The sequence below is a fragment of the Odocoileus virginianus genome, chromosome 2 (assembly GCF_023699985.2).
Source record: "Odocoileus virginianus isolate 20LAN1187 ecotype Illinois chromosome 2, Ovbor_1.2, whole genome shotgun sequence".
Classification (NCBI taxonomy): Eukaryota; Metazoa; Chordata; class Mammalia; order Artiodactyla; family Cervidae; genus Odocoileus; species Odocoileus virginianus.
Window position 1 is genome coordinate 87788719 of NC_069675.1, and position 22953 is coordinate 87811671.

At 38.3% G+C, this 22953-nt stretch overlaps 1 protein-coding gene across 2 annotated transcripts; it reads right to left on the reverse strand.

Annotated features, from left to right (window-relative positions):
- Positions 1-461: 461 nt before the first annotated feature.
- Positions 462-18557, reverse strand: LOC110139377 (N-acetyllactosaminide alpha-1,3-galactosyltransferase-like). Of its 2 annotated transcripts, XM_020897154.2 has the most exons (6): positions 18361-18557; positions 17568-17653; positions 15817-15849; positions 13198-13251; positions 6235-6372; positions 462-2083 (listed from the first exon to the last, which is right to left on the reverse strand). In XM_020897154.2, the coding sequence occupies exons 2-6, from the start codon at positions 17645-17647 to the stop codon at positions 1390-1392; spliced, it is 999 nt and encodes a 332-aa protein (XP_020752813.2). In that variant the 5' UTR covers positions 17648-17653; positions 18361-18557; the 3' UTR covers positions 462-1389. The 2 variants fall into 2 exon arrangements, with proteins under 2 accessions (XP_020752813.2, XP_020752816.2); XM_020897157.2 differs by lacking the exons at positions 13198-13251; positions 15817-15849.
- Between the last annotated feature and the right edge of the window lie 4396 nt (positions 18558-22953).

Consider the following 22953-nt stretch of genomic DNA (forward strand, 5'->3'; position numbering starts at 1 on the left):
CCTCAACTCTTTTATCACTTATATACATCCAATCCCCTGTGTTAAATTCCCACTGTTTGAAATACCTGGAACAGTAGTTCTATTTTCCTAACTAGACCCTGACAATTGATAAAACGTGTATGCATGCATGCATGTGTGCATTTATGTGATATAAGTTCAGTTCAGTTCAGTTCTGTCACTCAGTCATGTCTGACTCTTTGCGACCCCATGAATCACAGCATGCCAGGCCTCCCTGTCCATCGCCAGCTCCTGGAGTTTACTCAAACTCATTTCCATTGAGTCAGTGATGCCATCCAGCCATCTCATCCTCTGTCATCCCCTTCTCCTCCTGCCCCCAATCCCTCCCAGCATCAGGGTCTTTTCCGATGAGTCAAGATATAAGTTAATTTATATAAAATAATATATAAGCATATATGCACAGGCACACATACATGTGTGTGTATATAATCATGTGGTGGGTATATAAATGCATATAAAGAAAATATTGAGTGATAGGTTTTCAAAGGGAGAGTATAGGAAGACTTTCAGTTTTCTCTCTATATTTAAAATTTCCTTATTAGTTTTTACAACAGATAACTTTGTAGTTTTAAAACACATTCTGAACTTATGGCTGTAGGTGGGAAGGAAGGGCAGAAGGGATAGTTAGGGAATTTGGGATGGACATGTACACTCTGCTATATTAAACATAGATAATCAACAAGAACCTACTGTATAGCACATGGAACTCTGCTCAATGTTATGTGGAAGCCTGGATGGGAGGGGAGTTTGGGAGAGAATAGATACATCCATTTGTATGACTGAGTCCCTTCATGTTCACCTGAAACTATCGCAACATTGTTAATAGGCTACACCCCAATACAAACTAAAAAGTTAAAAAAAAAAACTTCTTTTTTAATAACCCAATTTTCTAAGTAACTGTCTGCCCATCTGGTGGCAGCTTTAATGTCCTCAAAATTTTACATAAAGAGTAGATTAGTATAGTTGCACTGATTTCCCTTATCCATACCCATAGATTATCCCTTTCCTTAAGCAATATAAGAAATATATATCTAGCTGGATCAGTGAAAATGTTTCAGATTTCATTTTCTCCTGACAGATTCTATTTTGTCCAATGTGATACAAAAAAAAATACTTTCTCAAAATTCACACAAGATATGAGAACACTATATTTCCATCTGATGTCAATATATTCATTCTGTAACTGCTATATCCTATACTTTATGATTCAAAAAGAAAGGTGAGGAAAAGTATGAATATAACTGTGTTGGTGAATTTGTCATTTTACTAGTGATTATTTTTATGGTGCTAAAATTTGTCAAGTACTAATTTTTTGAAGACAAGACAAAATGATGCTTTTAAATTCAGCAACACCAAGGAAGGGCTATAAAATTACACTGACTGTCTAAGAAAGTCATAATTTTTAATAGCCCAATAGAGTTTGAAAGTGCCATTCTTAATACTATTAGATCCAAACTCATCCCAGCAGTATTCCGGTGACAAGATTTTAGTGGGTTTATGGAGGAAAAAATATTTGTTCAAGTGACTTTCATCATGCCACACTGCCTCAATGTTATTTTTCTTATCGTTCATGATTCCTCTGAAGCACTCCCTAGCAATATTGAGAACCTGAATAGGAGTACCACCAAAGACAGCAGCATGATAATAAAAGTCCCCCTTACCAATAGGTATATATGCTTCTGATGACTGACTCCTCTCATAAGGTAACTCTGAAGGACTTGCCTTATACCAATGAGCATGTAACTGACCTACTGACTCCCCCAGAGTCTCCAGTCCATATTTTTTTACAAAGATTTGATCCACATCCATGCAAAAGAGGAAGTCAACTTCATATTGGATGTGATCCACAACATGTTCACTGATGATCTTCATGCGCATCATACTGATGTCTTGCCATCTCTTCTCTCGCTTTATTTGAAAAATTTTCAGCATTCGGAGGGGAGCCAGCTCTACCCAGGGCACCTGAGAGAAGTCATCTACCAGGATGTAAATGATGACTTTCTGGCCAACCATAAAATATTTGTCAGCTGATGTTATAAATGTATACAAATAACGGTCTGTGTATCTGTGAAGTAAATAAGAAGCAATTAAGTTTATCTTCTTGTATGTTAGTGAAACACATACTATTTAAATTACACTTACTGTAGTTTTCTCGAAAATGCTACTAAGGAACCAAACATTAGATATGCTTCTTGAGTTGTATTTAAGTAGTGTAAAAGTGAAATTGTCTGCCTTTCCTCTCCCTGGTGAGGTTTTATGGATCATAGGAGAAAAGAGGAATTTCTCATGAGAGGGAATGAAACTTGGTGAGATCAGAAAACTGAACCGTGCCCAGCACAAAACAAAAGCCTGAGTTTTCAGGGTTATCAGAGCAGTTGGGACTTGTTTTAGAGATTGTAGGCAGGAAAGGTCATAGGTCATTGCAAGGGCAGTTATTGATGCCTGTGGCTTACTTAGAGTAGTTAATTATGCATAAAAAGTCAGAGGTGACATGCTTTGTATCCACTGTCAGCACTGGGTTTCTTATTTTGCCCTATGCCCTTTAATATGCTGCTAAGATTGCTGGACTGAAGGCAAACTTTCTCATTTCCAATCTCTCCAGCCAGTTAAGGATTCTTGTAGTAATAAATGGCCTCAGGTGAATTCAAAAAAGAAAAGGTAATATATGTGACTAGTTCAAATGATGTTTATATGATCATCAGAAATAAGTTCTGGATATTGATCAGAGCCTTAAGAAATACAACAGATGGAGTCAGGAGAAAACTCTCTAGTTTGGAGTATCTAAAATTATTAGGTACATTATGGAAAAATATCACTTAAAATATTATATTGAGCTGGAAGCTAGCAACTCAAATCCAAAGTCCATATTTATCTATATTTCTTTTATGGTTAGTGCTTTTGTGTCATACTTAAGGAATCTTTGCCCCCTCAAAGTAGTGAAAATGTTCTCCTATGTGTTTTTCTAGTAGCTTTATTGTCCCATCTTTCATATTTAAGTCTATTATCCATTTGGGTTAATTTTTGTGTGTGATGTGATATGGGGCTTTTTGCATCAGTCTCTGACTACTGATACTGATGTTATCGGCTAGGAGTGCCTGGGGGCACTCGCTGGAGTCCCTACTACTTCTGGTAAGACATCCCTACTTCCCACCAGACATCACCAGAGCCTACGTTATGGCTGGACCAGTCTTTGTCATTCTTACTATAATTTCAAGGAGCACCTCAACAACAACCATAAGGAACTTTGAGAAAATAAGCTTTATTAATCACAAATCCTAGAGGATACGTGGCATGCCTGGGGCCACACAGTGAGGTCACAAGTTGGAGGTGGTAGGAGAGAGAGAGAAACACGAAGGACCTAGGGTTCTGCCTTTACTGGGTTGAGGGTGGGGTGCCTAGGGTTTTGCGAGTTCACTCTATTGACAAATTTTAAATGTAAAAGCGGAAGTTAAAGCAAGAGAGGGGGAAAAACGGGGTCATGCTAGTGGTCATTTATGTAGATCAGATCACTCAGGACTTTCTAAAAGGAAGATTTCATGGGTAGGGTGACTTGGCTCTTTATCTAAATGTTTAGCTAGTAAGCAATATTTTCATTTGAGATGGATGTCTTTAAAGTGGATATCTCAGGGGATTCCCTGGTGGTGCAGTGGTTAGGACTCTGCCCTTTTATGGCACAGGGCCCAAGTTTCCTCCCTGGTCAGGGAACTAAGATCCCACAAGCTGTACAGTGCGGCCAATGAAAAATAAATACAATGGATGTCTCAGCAATCAATCCAAAGCTTAATATCAGGCATTTACAATTAAAAAAAAACTTACTTTCACTACAATGGCAAACATTTTTTCCCCCAATTTTTAAAATACTTTCTATGTTGGAATGCTATTAGACTTACTACACTGGATCTTAGCAAGGCCTGCTTCCCAGTTGGTGCTAGTGGTAAAGAACCTGCCTGCCAATACAGGAGACTTAAGAGATGTTGGTTCAGTCCTGGATTGGGAAGATCCCCTGGAGAAAGAAATGGCAACCCACTCCAGTACTCTTGCCTGGAAAATCCCATGGACAGAGGAGCCTGGCAGGCTACAGTCCATAGGGTCGCAATGAGTCAGACACAACTGAAGCGACTTAGCATAGCATTAGATTTACAGAAAAGTTGCAGATATATTACAGAGTTCCCACATATGCTCTACCCACCTTCCCCTAATAGTAATATATTATATAACCATAGTACATTTGTCAAAACTAGGAAATTATCAGTGGTAAAATACTATTAGCTAAATCACAGAGTTTATGTGATTTTCACCAGTTTCTTCCCTAATGACTTTTTCAGTTTCCAGGATCCAATCCAGAACACACACTGCATTCAGTCACTAGTCTCTTCTAGTCTCCCTAGTCTCTTCCATTCTGTCAATCTCTCTTCTTGTTGGGTCATGACCCTGACCACGTATTTTGTAAAATAGCCTTCAGTCTGGGTTTCTCTGATTTTTCCTTAGGTGAAGTTAATTTTAAGCAGTCAGACTTATCAGGCTCTTCCTTTATGATTAGTAGTTTCCATGTCTTGATTAAGAAATTCTTTTCTATCCTGAGTTCATGACGATATAGTTTGTCTTTTAACTACTGGTCTTCAAACTACCTAGTAATTGATGTTTGTATGTTTGTACATGATATGCTATAGAAGTACAATTTCAGTTTTCCTGTGTTGACATTGATTTTCTCCAACATCATTTATGAAAGTCTTTCCCTACAGGTCTACAGTGCTATTGCCAATGAATAGAAAGTCTTCAATATTTGCATGGTATTTTTCTGTTTTATTTTATTGGCTTAATTGTTCATTCCTGTAGCAGATATTCATGTTGAAAATTTCCGTATAGACACTTTAAATCGATCCTCCTAGTTTCAGCCCCACCTATACTCCTCTAATTTCAGAGGAAATTGATGCCATTTATTCCTGAGCTTTCAGAGGTTCTTTAAAAGAGAGTGGGGGGTTCATGGTGAGGTTAATGAAGCTGTGGTTTCAGCGCCCCTTCCCTTATACAGTACCCTTCCAAGACTCTGTGTTCTATTCAGGAGGGTGTAGGGAGGAATCAGAAACTCCATCTGTGTCCTGAAGGTAGAAGCACTGCCCCAGAATGTGTTCACTCCCCAGGATCTTGTTACAGATCCTGGGGCAGCAACTTGAAGAGACCACAGTGAGTTCGGGAGGAGATCATGGGAAACTTCTTCAGTAAGGAGTCTTCCCTCCCTTTTCCCTTTCTTCCTCTTTCTGTGTTCTTTTTATTAAACAATAAATTACTATCAATATTTAATAGCAAGTTGCTATAAAGCTTATAACTTTATCATTTTAATGAGTGATAAGTATTGTTCAACTTAATACTTTTTCGTACTCTTTTTGGTATGATTTTTATATCAAGGCAGCATTTGCTTCATAAAATGATTTCTAGTTTCTTTTCCGAAAAAGATTGTGTAGAATTGATGTTAATTTTTCTTTAAATATTTGGTAGAATTCTCTGATGAAACTATCTCCGCCTAAGGACTTTGAAAATGAAAGTCCTTTCTTTGTGACCCCATGGACTATATACAGCCCATGGAATTCTCCAGGCCAGAATACTGGAGTGGGTAGCTGTTCCCTTCTCGGGATTATCCCAACCCGGGGATCAAACCCAGGTCTCCCGCATTGCAAGCAGATTCTTTACCAGCTGAGCCACCAGGGAAGCCCCTTTGGGGGTTTTGAAAATTATGAATTCTATTTCCTCAGTAGTTATAGGGTTATTAAAATGATCTGTTTCATGTTGGGTGAGTTGTGGTTGTTTGTGCTTTTTAAGGTCCATTTCCTCTAAGTTGTCAGATATGTAGAGAATTTTTATAGTGTTTCCTTATTATCCTTTTAAAGTCTACAAGGTCTAAGGTGATATATGCTGTTTCTTTCCTGATATTTGTAATTTGCATTAATTTTTTTCTTGGCTAGTCTTCCTGGGTGATTATGGATTTTATTGGGTTTTTTCCCCCCCAAAGAACCACATATTTGTTTCATTGATTTTTCTCTGAGACTTTTCTGTTTTCAATTTCATGGATTTCTGCTCTCACCTTTATTACTTCCTTATTTCTGCTTTCTTCTGTTTTATTTTGTTCTACTTTTTCTAAATTCTTGAGGTAGATTATTGATAATCTCCCATTTTCTAAAATAAAACACTTGAATATAAAGGTCATTCAGCAATACCTACCTTCCCACAGCAAACACAGTCAACCCCACGGTAATTTTATGACTTGCATAGTAATTTTCCAGCACCACTTCATCATAAGTGCCATGCCACACAACTGGAGCTGCCCAGCTGGTAGTTACGTTTGAGCGATTTACAGCACTGTAAGGAAGATATAAGAATTATGAGCAAAGTACTTTTTAATAAAATTCTAGTAGATATTGCTAATGTATAAAGCCTATGTCTGATTGCAGCGTTTCCTTATTTCTAACCCAGAGCCTTGATGGCATGATAAACTGAAGAAACAGTTTATCAGAAATGGCTCAGTTCAATTCAGTACAGTCGCTCAGTCGAGTCTGACTCTTTGCAACCCCATGAACCACAGCACACCAGGCCTCCCTCTCCATCACCAGCTCCTGGAGTTTACCCAAACTCATGTCCATTGAGTCGGTGATGTCATCCAACCATCTCATCCTCTGTTGTCCCCTTCTCCTCCTGCCTTCACTCTTTCCCAGCATCAGGGTCTTTTCCAACGAGTCAACTCTTCCCATCAGGTGGTCAAAGTATTGGAGTTTCAGCTTCAACATCAGTCCTTCCAGTGAACACCCAGGACTGATCTCCTTCAGGATGGACTGGATGGATCTCCTTGCAGTCCAAGGGACTGTCAATAGTCTTCTCCAATACCACAGTTCAAAAGCATCAGTTCTTAGGTGCTCAGCTTTCTTTATAGTCCAACTCTCACATCCATACATGACCACTGGAAAATCCATAGCCTTGACTAGACGGACCTTTGTTGACAAAGTAATGTCCCTGCTTTTTAATATGCTGTCTAGGTTGGTCATAACTTTCCTTTCAAGGGGTAAGCATCTTTTAATTTCATGGCTGCATCATGAGGGTTAGATCATTACAAAAGTACATGTACTGATTATATTGTTATTCCAAGATCTTTGAGGATGCATAGTTGAAATGTCACCCAAAGCCTAAAATAACAATTTCTCTTACAGTTGGATAAGATCTACCGTCTTAAGCTTTGGACATTGATTCTTTTCAGCAGCAATATTTTTAAAAATGAACTTCCCAGTTTTCATAATCTGAAATGCTGCCAGTGTTAATATTGTTGCATACTGTCAGAATCAACTTTGTCAGAACTTTGGAAGATAGCCAAATATTTAGAGCAACCAAGCAAAAGTTATCTCAAAAAGAAAAAAAAAAAAAAAGACTCAATATGGTAGGACTACAAAAACTCTGACATATTTTAACCCAGCCTTGCACCAACTCTCTTCCTAGTATAACAGTGGTATTGAAAAGACAAAACCATATTATGTTCTCAGTGTGGGTATCTGATTCAGCGGGGAGAAGAGTGGATCTAATTCCCAGGGATTGTGTTTATCTTTTTAACCTATCTGAGAGTTCCTTGAAGGATTGACTCATAGTGCTTTTTTTCTTATACTTAACATTCTTTAAGAATTGAAGGGGAGGATATTCCTTGGAAAAAAAAAATTGTAAAAGAACAAGCCCCTTCCACCTGAGTCAAAAGATTTCAGTTAAAATAGACACTATATATGTTGAAAGCCTGGGGAGGAAACATTTGAAAGACTGTTCTTTGGGAAGTAAGGGCTTTGACAAGATCCCATGTGTCAATCAGACACACACAGAACAAGGAACTGAGAAATCCATGCACATGTTCAGGGCAGAATGAATGTTCAGAAAAGATCTGTGAAGATCTGAGGCTTTCACCCCTGACTGATATTTAGGTTCAGTGCACACAAGAAGTGAACGCTAGGGCAGAGTTAAACAACTGGGCTGTGCTGAAGGAGGGCCCAAATAGAGAGCCAGTCTTTAAAGGATGCAAGTGTTTTCTTCTGTTTTATTTTCCTTTCTTCTCTGTTTTTTTCTTCTTCTCCTTCTCCTCCTCCTTCATTTCCTCTTCCTCCTCCTTCTGCCCTCTAACACCACCCTCTCTCAGGTTTTAGGCACTTTAAGGAAATCTCTGTCAAACAACTCGCTGGCCACAAACTAAGGGTAGCTCAGAGACTTCTGAGACCAAACAAGACAAAGAATACAGTCTTTAAAAAAATAATTTAGAAAAACCACTTACAAACAACCATAAAAAAAGAAAGATCTCACATTAATAACCTCAGCTTCCACCTTAAGGGGTAAAGGGGGAAAACTAGAAAAAAATGGAAAAACAAAACCAAACAAACAATAGCAAATAAGAACAGTGAACTTTGAGGAGGCAAAACTATCTGATTTTCAGAGAATCTATATTATAACACTCAAAATGTCTAGTTTTTAACCAAAATTTAAGAGTGATCAAATGAAGAAGAATGTACAGCCCATTCACAGGAAAACAAATTAATGAGAACTGTCTAGACATTGACCAAGTTTTTCTAAGAAGACTTTAAATCAATCATTTGAAATATGCTTAAAGTGCTAAAGGAAGCCATGGACAAAGAACTAAAGGAAACCAGAAGAACATTGTCTCAACAAATAGAGAATACTACTAAAGATACAAATTACAAAAACAAATGAAATAGAAATACTGAAGTTGAGAAGTGTATAGCTGAAAGGAAAAAATTCACTTTAGGATGTCAACAGAAGATTTGACCAGGCAAAAGAACAAATCAGACACACACAAAATGCTTCATCCAACAACAGTATACATGTCCTTCTCAAATACACATGGAATATTCTCCAGTATAAATCTCATGTTAGACCATAAGACAAATCTCAATAAACTTAAAGTGACTGGAAACATACAAACTATCTTTTCCAATGATAATGGAATGAAATTAGAAATCAGTAACAGATATAAGTCTAGAACATTCATAAACACCTGGAAATTAAACAACACACCTAGGCAACCAATGTGCCAAAGGAAAAAAATCATAAGGGAAAAAAAACAAAAACAAAAAACTCCAAAATCATGAGGAAATTAGAAAATAAATTGAGATAAATAAAAATGAAAACACAACATGCTAAAACTTATGGGAGACAGAAAATCAGTACTCAGAAGGAAATGTATAGCTGTAAACATCTATATTTAAGTAAAGGAAGATCTCATATTAGTAATCTCACATTCTACCTTAAGGGGAAAAAAGGGGAAAACTGGAAAAAAGGGGGAAAAACAAAACCAAAGCCAACAAAAGGAAGAAATAATAAAGACTGGAGTAGAAAGAACTGAATAGAGAAAAAAGATGATAGAATCAATGAAACCAAAAGTCAGTTCTTTGCAAAGATTAATGAAATTGGCATACCTTTAATTAAACTGACCAGGAAAAAATCAGAGATGACTCAAATTATTAAATCAAGAACGGAAATGGGGACATTATTATAGACCTTATAGATGAAATGGATAAATTTCTAGAAACACACAAACTACTAAAACTGGTTCAAGAAGAACTAGAAAATCCTATAGACCTATAACAAGGAAAGGTAATTGAAAATCTCCTAACAAAGAAAGCCCATGATCAGATGGTTTAACTGTTGAATTCTACCAAACACTTAAAGAATTAACACCAACTATATTTTCAAAGTCTTCCAAAGAAATAGAACTTTAAAACTCATTCTGCGAGGCCAATATTACTTTGATGCCAAAGCCAAATAAAGACATCTCAAGATCAACATCACTAGTCATTAAAGAAATGTAAATCAGAACTATAGCAAGATATTTCACACACACTAGAGGCCGTAACATAAGCAAAAACAAACACACCCTCAGCAAAACAAAAAATAGCAAGTGTTGGAAAGGATGTAGAGAAATTGAAACACTCATACATTGTTGATGGGAACATAAAAGGATGCAACTGTATGGAAAAGAGTTTGGTGGTTTCTCAAAAAGTTTAACATAGAATTACCATGTACCCAGTAAACCCACTTATAGATATATACCCAAGGGAACTGAAAGTATGATTTCAAATTAAAACTTGTACATGAATGTTTATAGCACCATTACTTATAATAGCCCCAAAGTGGAAACGACTCAATGTCCATTTACTGGTGAATGGATGTGTGGCATGTCCATACCATGGCGTACTACTCAGCTATGAAAAGGAATGAAATACTGATATATGCTACAGTATAGATGAATCTTGAAAACATGCAAAGTGAAGAAGTCAGACATTAAAAAAATAACAAAACATCCTAGGCTCCATTCATAGGAAATGTCCAGAATAGGCAAGTCCAGAGAGATGGAAAGCAGATTAGTGTTTGTCAAGGAGCGGGGAATGAGAAGTTACTTGTTAATGGGCAGAGCTTCTTTTTTGCTATGATGAAGATATTCTGGAATTAGATAGCTAGAATTGTACATTTTTAAAAGATTTATTTACTTAAATTTTTGGTTGCGCTAGGTCTTGGTTGCTGCACAGGCTTTTCTCTATTTGTGGTGAGCAGGGGCTACTTTTCATTGTGGTGCATGAGCTTCTCATTGCAGCAGCTGCTCTAGGCTCTGCAGGCTTCAGTAACTGCAGCCTGTGGGCTCAGTAGTTATGGCCCATGGGCTTAGTTGATCTGCAGCACATGGAGTCTTTGTGCACCAAGGATTAAACAAGTCCCCTTGCATTGCAAGGCATATTCCTAACTACTGGACCACTGGGAAAGCCCCAAAGTGTACATTTTTAAACAATTAAAATAGTGAATTTTATATTATGTGTATTCAAATCTATTTTTTAAAAAAAGACAATCCATGGTGTGGGATAAAGAGGAGAAGAGATATAAACAGGCAGTTTGCAAAAGTGAATGTCCAAGTGACCAATATTCATAAGAAAAGGTGTTCAGCCTTAATGATCATCAATGAAAAAAAATAAAAAATGCAATAGGGATGGACATACAGCAAGAGAAAGATTCTATTAGCTGTTTCAGAGCTTGCTATGGACTGAATTGTGTCCTCCAGATTTGTGTGTTGAAGGTGTAATCCCAGTCTGAATATTTGGAGACAGGGCCTTTAGAGAGGTAAGTAAGGTTAAACAGGACTTCCCCGGTGGCTCAGATGGTAAAGAGCCTGCCTGCAACGCAGGAGACCCGGGCTTGATACCTGGGTCGGAAAGATCCCCTGGAGAAGAGAATGGCAACCCACTCCAGTATTCTTGCCTGGAGAATTCCATGGGCAGAGGAGCCTGGCGGGCTACAGCCCATGGGGTCACAAAGAGTCGGACACGACTGAGCAACTAACAGGTTAAGGAAGGCTAAACGAGGTCATGAGGACGGGGCCAAAGCCAATAGGGCCGGAGTCCTCATAAGAAGAGGAAGAGACACCAGTATACACAGAGAAAAAGCCTTGTGAGGACACAGCAAGGAGACAGGCAGCTGTAAGTCAAGAAGAGAGACCTCAAAAGAAACCAGACTTGCCAACACCTTGATCTTCTATTTCCAGCCTTCAGAAATGGGAGAAAATAAATCTCTGCTGTTTAAACACCACCCCCCTCCCCCAAAAAAGGAATGGAGATCGAAACTTAAAAGTAGCCTATTTGGAATCTACTTAAACGATTATATGGTTTTCTCCTTTTTTCACCTGTTGTGATTGATCAGTACCTTGACTTATGAGGCTATAAGTTACGTGTCTTGTTAGAGGGAGGCTGTGTCAGTTATTAAGCTATTGTCTTTCATAGTTAAACCCACCACAGTATATCCTGCTTTATTATGTTGAGCTGGGACACTGCAAATCACATTTCTCCTTTGCCAATGGGCACCCTGTTAGGCTCTAAGAGAGGGCGTTGGAGGAAAATTACAAGGCTGGAGGAAGAAGAAACTTGCTCTTTTCTGTTTCCTGTGGGCTTCTTGTCTGCATCCTGTTCCTGCAAGTCCCATTCCAGCAATGCATCTTTACCACCACAATAGCAGTTCTTTTCCTGAGCAGTTGAATCCACCTTCCAGTTTTTCCAACACGTGCAAAACCAGTCTCGCTGTGCTCCCCCTTAGAAGGGCTGGTTCTCTGCCCCAAGAGGCTTCCCTAGAGCTCAGAGGTGAGCACACCAGTTGAGCTGCATTGGAGTTTATGCTCTGTGAGATTTGTCTCTAAGTTTTCAGTGTATAATAATTCCAGTCTCTTCCTTTTTTTCTTCAGAACCAGGGAAAATAATTACTTCCTATAACTGTTCCCTCTATGACACCTTAGAGTTGTATTTGCAGTTTTTCAGATTACCTAGTTAATGACTTTATGGGTGTCCGTAGGTGCTAAGTTGTTTTAGAAGTGTCTCACTCTTTGAGACTCCATGGACAGTAGCCTGCCAGGCTCGTCTGTTCATGGGATTCTCCATGCAAGAATACTGGAGTGTCATGCCCTCCTTCAGGGGATCTTCCCGACTCAGGGATCGAACTGACATCTCTGAGGTCTCCTGCATTGGCAGGTTTTTTACCACTATCATCACCTGTGAAGCCCCTTAACCACCGTATAGTAATCAGCAATTGTTTATACTAAAATCTTTGTTTAAATAGTCGGTGTGCTTTGTATGATCTGATTAGATCTGACAAATGTAGTGATGTTATGGGAGGAAGAGTCATGGATCATTACCCAATAATTGGATGCCTCCTTTCAAAGTTTCAATTAAGAGAGGTCCTCAGATCTACAGCATGAAGGTGAAAAACAGGTGCATAGAGTAAGAAGATGGAGGCAAAGAGGCCAGAAGAAAGCTGTTGTATTAAAGCACGAAGTACACAGACAGCCCACCCACCTGATTTGGGCTTTGGTTCTCTCATTGGTGAAATGAGGAGGAACAACCAAATGATCTCAAATGTACCCTTACATTTTTGACTGTCCGTCATTCTAGGACCCATTGTGTTTCTATCATCTAAATTCTCATTCATGGAGGACTTAGGTCCTAATGTCCATTCCCAGTTGATCTCGGCTACTGCTTATTTTTTAAAATAACCATCAAAGATCCATCTGCTCTCCAACATTTGGAATGCCAGTCACAGTATTGTTGCCATCTGTTCATTTCTATTGAGCCGTCTATGGATTAATCTCACACATATTAGATTTGGAATTCTTACTTGGGAAAAAACCAGTCTGATAGCTTTAATTCTTCTGTTTGAGTATTCACAGACCTATCAGGAAAAATAATGCAGAGAGTCACATAATATGTATAGAGTTTGAGATGTATTATCAGATGTAAAATGCAAAATAAGCATGAAGCAGAAAATTAATAGTGAACTTTGATAGTTGTGGCATGGAAAAATCATGATTTCCACCCTCAGAGTAATTCTCTGTGTGTCCCAGGAGTCTTTATCTGTTCCCACAGTCCTCATTCTCATCTTCTAATTCACAGAGAAAATGGCAGAAGCTCCCTCAACTTTCTACAACCTCATCTGCAAATTTACCTGTAGTGCCTTCTACCACAATGAAAATATATTCGTATTTTCTAGGTAAGGCTAGCCTTAAATATCCTATCTGCTCAGCAGCCTTGATTTGATCATTATTCTTGGAAGGATTTTTCTTAAATACTCTGTTTGATCAACTGACAATCTTCTGGGCATTTTTCTGTGGCTTCAAGTTCTTATATATAAAGATACTTCTCCCATGAATGTAATACTAGTATATACAACTGAGTTCTAAAGTCTTGTACTTGAATTTTGCACAGATGCTACCAAAGGAAGATGTTTAATGTTAAAGTCATCATCTTTTCCCCAAAGTAGTTCCTCTTTGTATGTTGCCTTAACTCACTGAAACTGCTTGGATTTGCGTGGCAGAAATATGAGAGTCATTCTCCACTCAGAGCCCTTCTGAATCCCAACATCAAACCCACCATTAAACCCTGATGGTTTTACCTCCAAAACAACTCAAATCCATCCGTTATCTCCATTCCCTGCTACCACATGACTTCAGGTCAGTGTCATTCCTTGTCTGGGCTACTACCATAGCCTTCTTATTGGCCTCACTGTTCACTTTTTAAAAGTTTGTGTACCTTTGAAAAGGTACACAAATGTAAAGAGCACAATATAATGAACCTTCCTTCATGTTTCTATCCATGTAATTAGCGATGTGCTGCCTCTCCTTATCCCTGCATTTTACCTTTACAACTGATTCACGATACATTTCCACTCTGCTTCCGATAACATGTTCCTGAAGCTCCAATGTTACCAATCATTATTCTATTTAACAATGTCCAGTGGCCTCCCACTGTCCTAAGGATCATGTCCATATTCTTTACATAGCTATGATCTTCTGTATGATCTGACCCTCCACACTGTTTCACCCACCTCTCCTACCTAGCCCCACATTGACAGTTTTCCAGACTCACTGGCCTTTTTTTAGTCCCTTAAATATGCCACAGGTTCCACCAGCTAATTCCCACATAGCATTTAGGTCTCATTTAAATATCCCTTCTTAAGGGGAGTATTCCCTAATCTGCCAGATACATTTAGATTTCTTTCATTAATCACTAATACTTATTGAATACTTTACTAAGTATTATCTAATTCAATCCACTCCTATGAAATAAAGTGAAGCACAGAGAGCTTTTATTATCTTGCCCATAGTCACATAGTAGGTGAAAAGACCAACAGTCATGCCTGAGCCCTTATTCTTCCTCTTTCGTAAACGCTCTATGGCACTTTTGCTAAGATACCCTGGGAGAGCTGATTCTGGGCTGAGTTGAGGGGATTAGGCAGCTGTGGAGCTGAGTCATATGTCATGAGATTCTCTTTGTGCCTATGTACACAGATGGGTGTAACTGCAATGTTGGAATGTGGCTGAGATGTGACATTCTGCCAGGCACCGCTTCCATCAATAACAATGCCTTGGATGAGAAGTATTACTATGCTACAGCTATAGACTCCTGATGCTAAAGAGAGCTAATATTAATAATAGGATGATTGTTAGGTTGTATTGCACTGAATACATTTTGGCAGAAAGCATTTTAATCCATTCTTTCTCCCAGCATCTACTGTAGCAGGCTTTCCCACCTTTGCCTAGGATTTTCCTGCTTTTTTCAGGTGATGGAGAGTTCCAAAGCCCTGCTAGCCATGAGAAAACATACTCTGCCTGGTACATGAAAAGTTCTTTATTATTTTCTCATATAGCACAGCTTACTGAAGTATATGGAGTCTCGGTCTTAGTGGGGATGTTGCAGTCATGGAACCATGAGACAGACAAGGCCCCTGAACACAACAAGCAACATAAGGTAAAGTTGCTTCCACTTCACTATGTGTTCCGCGAGCACAGGGAGAAGTGGAGGAACATCTTATGATACTGAATCTTGGACAAAATTTGAGGAAGTTTCCTCTCGGCACACATTCTGATGGCATGATTTTTCAGGTGGTATGTGATTAATACCTGGGAGTCTTTTAGCCAATACTCAACTCCCATGTGTTTCCCCAGAGCTTTAAAAGATCCAAGGTTCCTGTAGGCTAGCTTCTGGCTTCTGTAACATGCTTTCTCTAACCAGGTCTCATTCCTCTATCAGAGATAGCACTCTGCCAGTCTGCTCTCTTTGACTCCTGGTACTCCGAACTTAAACAAATATCTCCACTTGTAAATATCTTTGTTTGTAAAATTGCCTTGGTTTGCCCTGCCTATAGGTTTACCCTGCCAAGGACTTGCAGCTAGTCCATTGCCCTCCAGCTTATTTAGTCTTCAAAGAAGTCATAGCCTATTTGTGGATAAAGACTTACCAGCACTGATACATCCTCTGTAATTTCTTTGTGCTTAGGATAAATGAAAAGCATTGTATTAATTTCAAACTTATATAAAGGGTTTCCACATTTAATATGACTAGTGTTATTTCCCTGGGGCTTCCCTGGTGCCTCAGTGGTAAAGAATCTACCTGCAATGCAGGAGGCGTAGGTTCAATCTCTGGGTTGGGAAGATCCCCTGGAGGAGGGAATGGCTAACCACTCCAGTATTCTTGTCTAGAGAATTCCATGGACAGAGAAGCCTGGGGGGCCAGAGTCCATGGGGTCACAAAGTGTAGGACATGACTGAAGCAACTTAGCAAGCACACAGAGTTCAGTTCAGTTCAGTCGCTCAGTCGTGTCCGACTCTTTGTGACCCCAAGAACCGCAGCACGTCAAGCCTCCCTGTCCATCACCAACTCCCAGAGTTCACCCAAACTCATGTCCATTGAGTTGGTGATGCCATCCAACCATCCCATCCTCTGTTGTCCCCTTCTCCTCCTGCCCTCAATCTTTCCCAGCATCAGGGTCTTTTCAAATGAGTCAGCTGTTCGCATCAGGTGGCCAAAGTATTAGAGTTTCGGCTTCAACATCAGTCCTACCAATGAACACCCAGGACTTATATCCCTATAAACCCATTCACTTTATTACCTAATTTTTTCATCTAATATTACCAAATATTTAATTAGCATGTAATGTTATATATGAAATATTTGCATACCGCTCAAATTCATATGTTGAAGTCCTAACCCCTAAGGTGATGGCATTAGGAGGTAGGGCCTTTGGGAGGTGATTAGATTGTGAGGATGCAGCCCTCATGAATGTGATTGATGTCCTTGGGAAAGAGACCCCATGGCAGAGATTTTTCTGCTATTGAAGTACACATTGGGAAGATGGCTGTGTGTGAACTAGAAAGTGTGTCCTCAACAGACACCAAATCTGTTGGTGCCTTGATCCTGGGCTTCTCAACCTCTAGAACTGTGAGAAATTTCTGTAGTTCGTAAGCCAACCAGTCTATGGAATTTTGTTAAAGTAGCTTAACTAGACTAAGACACACACTAGGTGCCAAATACATTGTTGGTTATAGCAATACAGTAATAAACATGATAAAAATCATTGCAATTAGGACTGCACGCTATATCTGGAAAAAAAAAAAAACAAAGTAATTATTTGAGATACAAATGACAGAGAAGCTTGCTTAATAACATTTAAACAATGACATTTGTGGGAATTCCCTGGTGGCCAAAGGTTAGGACTCTTCTTTCACTGCTGAAAGCCATGCAGCACAGCCAAAGAAACCAAGCAAAAGAAAAAACAATGAAATTTCCTAATTGCCAATGAAATCTCTCTACTTGCTCAAATATATGGAGGACAAATACCACACTTAATGTGTGAAGTCACCAACATTAGGGACTTTTTTTTTTTAATGTCACCCATGCAAAAATGGCAGTTTACAACATGTACTAACATTACACTGTCATTAATTACACGGTAACTGTCTTGGTACTTTAACATTGCTTCTCCATGCTCATATAGACCTACAAAAATTACATGACCTTTGATCACATTAGAAACAAAGAACTTTTATGCTGAAGACTATGTTTATGCTAATATATTTGGATATAATTGGGTATATTTGGATCAATATATTTGGATGATGATTCATTCAGGGGGAGAGTTTATCACCTTTCTGAATACACTAGATCCTTTACCAACATCAGAATAAAATATCGTTAATTTTTTAAAGTTACCTGAAATGAAACATTCTCTGAAAGGTCCACAGAAACAATAAAAATAATAACAATTGAATTGTTTTCCTTTGGTATCTCATTCTTTCCTGGGAGTAAAAAGAAACAGATAAAACTAGATTAAATAAAGCAGAGTGTACACAGACTGTGCTGTGTTGAATCCTGCTTCTCTATGACTGAAACTGTAGTAAACGAGGTGATAGACATTGGCTGGGGTGTCAGGAACCACTGATCCTTGGATATCTCCCCATATGAAAATAGAGTGAAGTCAGTAGAAACATAATTTGAGCTAGCTGCCCAAAGACTTAGGACATTAGCTGGCCTAAGCTGGCCTTAATACAAGAGATCTTAAAACTTATGTCTTTTCTAAAGGACAAAAGGCTTTTCCTACAGAAACGGAAAGCATCAAAGCCACTTCCAAGCCTAGCTCACAGGGTGGGTGTCAGAGAAAGGGACTGTTATGAAAATACTTAATTGGACTCTAAAGAGTTGTATAGTTAAGGAATTAATTATTTTAATTGAACAGTATTATGAATATCATTCTGAGAAAGGTGATAGAACCAATAACAGCATAAAATATATGCTCTTTCTAGAAAGTATTTGAATATAAAATTGATTCAGACCACTAGCTGGTGGCCAAACTATCATTTTTTGATCATTTGTATACTGACCTTAGAATTTGAGCCAAGTTTACAAAACTCCTTTGTGATACTTAATCTAAGGAATATGAAATCCTCTGTGTACAGAAAAGGAACTAGATATGGCTCAATGGTTGACATGAAGGACAAACTCTTACCTTTTGTTTTACAAAGATTACACAGGAATTTTATATAGCTCTTCTCAGAGACAATGTTTATGGTATAGTGGTTTGGGAATTCATGTAGAGAATCCTAAGAGAGTAGAGAGTTTTCAGGTAGAACATTTTGAGATCTTTGAAAAATCGTGAATCAGATAACCTAGTATTGGTTCTGTGATGCCCTCCAGTTTGTGTGTTTATTATTTCAGACTTCTGTGATTGATGATGTCATCAAATTGCCTCTTGGTGATGAAAGAATCAGACATTGTTACCATAACAATTTATATGCCAGTAGTTTCTCTTTGTCATTACCAGGGGACTAGATTTTGTCCAACTAAAAAAAATGACTTGTTTCTTTCTTTCCTTGGGGATTTTTTTAAAGGTTCATAATACAGTTTTAACTGGTGTATAATTTAAACAAAGTAAAACACACGCAACTTAAGTGTACAGTTCATTAGATTTGTAACAAATGTACATGTGTATGTAAAAACTTCTTTAAGATATAGAACATCTCCATAACCCCCAAAACGTTTCCTGTGCCCCTTGGAGTCACTACCCTCCCACACCCAGGAAACCAGTTTTCTGATTCTATTACCATAGCTGAGCTAGTCCTGCTGTGAAACTTCACATAAATAGAATTGTACTGATTCACTTGTTGTATTCGGCTTTTCTCACTCCAAAATTTTGCAACTCACCAAAGTTACTGTGTGTATTTCACACCATAATTCAACGTGAATTACAGATCTAAGCATAAAAGCTAAAGCCACAAGTTTTCTTTAAAAATTAATTTACTTATTTTAACTGGAGGGCTAATTACTTTACATATAGTAGTGGTTTTTGCCATACAGTGACATGAATCAGCCATGGGTGTACATGTGTTCCCCATCCTGAACCTCCTCCCTCCTCCCTCCCCATCCCTTCCTTCTGGGTTGTCCCACTGCACCAGCCCTGAGTACTCTGTTTCATGAACCGAAGTTGAACTGGAGATCTATTTCACATATGGTAATATACATGTTTCAATGCTAGTCTCTCAAATCATCCCACCCTCGCCTTCTCCCAGAGTCCAAGAGTCTGTTCTTTATATCTGTGTCTCTTTTGGCTGTCTTGTATATAGGGTCATTGTTACCATCTTTCTAAATTCCATATATATGTGTTAATATACTGTATTGGTGTTTTTCTTTCTGACTTACTTCACTCTGTATAATAGGCTCCAGTTTCATCCACCTCATTAGAACTGATTCAAATGCATTCTTTTTAATAGCTGAGTAATATTCCATGGTGTATATGTACCACAGCTTTCTTATCCATTCGTCTGCCGATAGACATCTAGGTTGCTGCTATGTCCCAGCTATTATAAACAGTGCTGCAACGAACATTGGGATACATGTATCTCTTTCAGTTCTGGTTTCCTCAGTGTGTCCACCCAGCAGTGGGATTGCTGGGTCATATGGCAGTTCTATTTCCAGTTTTTTAAAGAATCTCCACACTGTTCTCCACAGTGGCTGTACTAGTTTGCATTCCCACCAACAGTGTAAGAGGGTTCCCTTTTCTCCACACTCTCTCCAGCCTTTATTGTTTGTAGACTCTTTGATAGTGGCCATTCTGACTGGCGTGAGATGGTACCTCATTGTGGTTTTGATTTGCATTTCTCTGATATGAGTGATGTTGAACATCTTTTCACATGTTTGTTAGCCATCTGTATGTCTTCTTTGGAGAAATGTCTGTTTAGTTCTTTGGTCCATTTTTTGATTGGGTCATTTATTTTTCTGGAATTGAGCTGCACGAACTGCTTGTATATTTTTGAGATTAATTCTTTGTCAGTTGCTTCATTTGCTATTTTCTCCCATCCTGAAGGCTGTCTTTTCACCTTACTTATAGTTTCCTTCGCTGTGCAAAAGCTTTTAAGTTTAATTAGGCCCCATTTGTTTATTTTTGCTTTTATTTCCATTACTCTGGGAGGTGGGTCATAGAGGATCCTGCTGTGATTTATGTCAGAGAGTATTTTGCTTTTAGAGAAAAGCATAGGAGAATATCTTTGTAATTTGGGGGTAGATAAATGTCCCTTAGGTGACAAAACAACAGCTGAAAAAATGATAAAGTATGCTTCATCAAAATTAGAAAATCTTTGGTTCATTATAATACATCATTCAAAAAAAAGGATAAGGAAGCCATTACTGTTCACCAATGGTTTACAGTTACCTGAAATAATGCAAACATGATTCAGGGCTTCCCTGGTCGCTCAGATGGTAAAGAATCTGCCTGCAATGTGGGAAACCCAGATTCACTCCCTGCGTTGGGAAGATCCCCTGGAGCAGGGAATGGCTACCCACTCCAGTATTCTTGCCTGGGAAATCCCATGGACAGAGGAGCCTGGAGGGCTACGGTCCATGGGATCTCAAAGAGTCGGACACGACTGAGTGACTAACACTTGGTAAGTTGATGCTTCTGAATTGTGGTGCTGGAGATGACTCTTGAGAGTCCCTTGGACAGCAAGGAGATCAAACCCATCAATCCTAAAAGAAGTCAATCCTGAATTTTCATTGGAAGGACTGATGCTGAAGCTGAAGTTCCAGCATTTTGGCCAGTTGATGCAGAGTCAACTCATTGGAAAAGACCCTGATGCTGGGAAAGATTGAAAGCAAAAGGAGAAGAGGGTGGCAGAGGATGAGATGCTTTGATGGCATCACCTATTCAATGGACATGAATTTGAGCAAATTCCAAGAGATAGTGAAGGACAGGGAAGCCTGGGATGATGCAGTTCATGGGGTCACAAAGAGCTGGACATGACTAAGCAAATAACACTTTCACTTTATACATGATTCATGTACTAAATAAAAGCCATATCAATGTTAGAGATTTTCTGTTGATTTCAGTTCTTACTAGGAGAAAAAAAGAAGGTGGTGAAGGAGGATAACTAAGTTAAATTAGTGCAGAATTAGAATCTCTTTTGGATCACAACCGAATAGGTTATACCAGACTAATGCTCCCATATATTATATAACAGTCATATACTCTGGGTTAAATTTAAAGAAAAAGTTAAATAAAACTATCAATATCTGAAGGTAAATGAGAGGGACTAAAAATATGCCAATCCTTGAAAGGAGGGAAGTGTATTGGGTAAAATTCACATTTATACAGCTTTTCATTTGAAGTTATCCCTCAATTCACGTAGAGCTAGTTGGCTAGAACTCACACAGAAAGACTTGAAGAGTCAGAGGATAGAGTTGTAAAGTGGGCTGAAAAGCATAAGGAAATCCCAGAAAAAGGGATACACAGAATGAGGTACCCCAAAGTTGGCATAAAAACTCTTACCGAAACCTTGGGTGACAATTTAAGTGTCCATGCATAGGAAAGACTTTAGTTTCCCCAGGAAATAGCAACATTTACAAGGCTATAAAAATTGAGTAATTTCAACTGATGCCTCCTGCAGTAGAAATAGGTTTTGGAATTTAGGTCCAGATCAGTTAACTAACTGTCCAAACAAAAATCAGCACTCTACAGAGGGAAATAACAGATCCAGAACCTCTACATGTCATCCATAATGCCAGATATATATTTTTAAAAGGTTACTAGGCATGCAAAGAAACAGGAATATGTGACACATACTGACAAGAAATGAACCCCAATATAACTCAAACACTGGAAATGGTAAATAAGGATTTTAAAGCAACTTTTGTAAAAAAAAAATGTTTGAGAATTTAATGGACAACTTGTTCAAAATGAATGAACAGATAGCAATCAGTAAGTGAATGAAAGCAATTAAAAACTAGAATTTTAAAAGTACTATATTTGAAATAAAAAAGTTAGGGGGTAGACTTACAAAGAAATTGAACACTGTAGAAGGAAAGGTCAATGAAATGAAAAGTAAATCAGTGTTAATCATCCATTGTGAAAAAGAGAGGAAATTAAAATTTATTTATGGTTAAACTGTACTCAGAAGTTACCTTCACTACTCACATAGGGAAGTTTCTGGATTCTCTCTTTGCGAGAACCTCTCCAAGCTGGGGGCCGTCAGGTGGAGGGAAAAAAGGTGGTGGTAGTGGAACTAGGGGATGCGATGCTCTTTAGTTGGACAAATAGGGTGGTGAGGCATGAACAGGTATAATAATATTATGAAACCTATTTTAAAGCTCATCTCCATTCAAGAATTGTTTTAGATGGCTTATAATTAAGAAGGTATGGTTGCAATAAACAGGGAAACAATATAAGAAGAACAAACAAGAACAGAGACATTTATTTAGTCACTCAGGTAGGTATTTTCACATGACATTGTTCATCCAGGAAGGTACTTTCACATGACATTGTTCATCCCAGTCACTACATGAGAATAAATGTTTTACCTTTATTTTTATTTACATTTAAAGTAAAGTACTGATAGGGAGAGACTTAACTTCTGTCATTTTGCTATTTGCTTTCTATACGCCTTATAGCTTTTTTGGTGTCCCTTATTCCCTGCATTACTGTCATCTTCTGTGTTTAGTTGATTTTTCAATAGTGAAGTATTTGAGATTATTTCTCATTTCCTTTTGTATGCATTCTATAGCTATTGTCTTTGTGGTAATCTTGGGGTTTGCATTTAACATCCTGATGTTA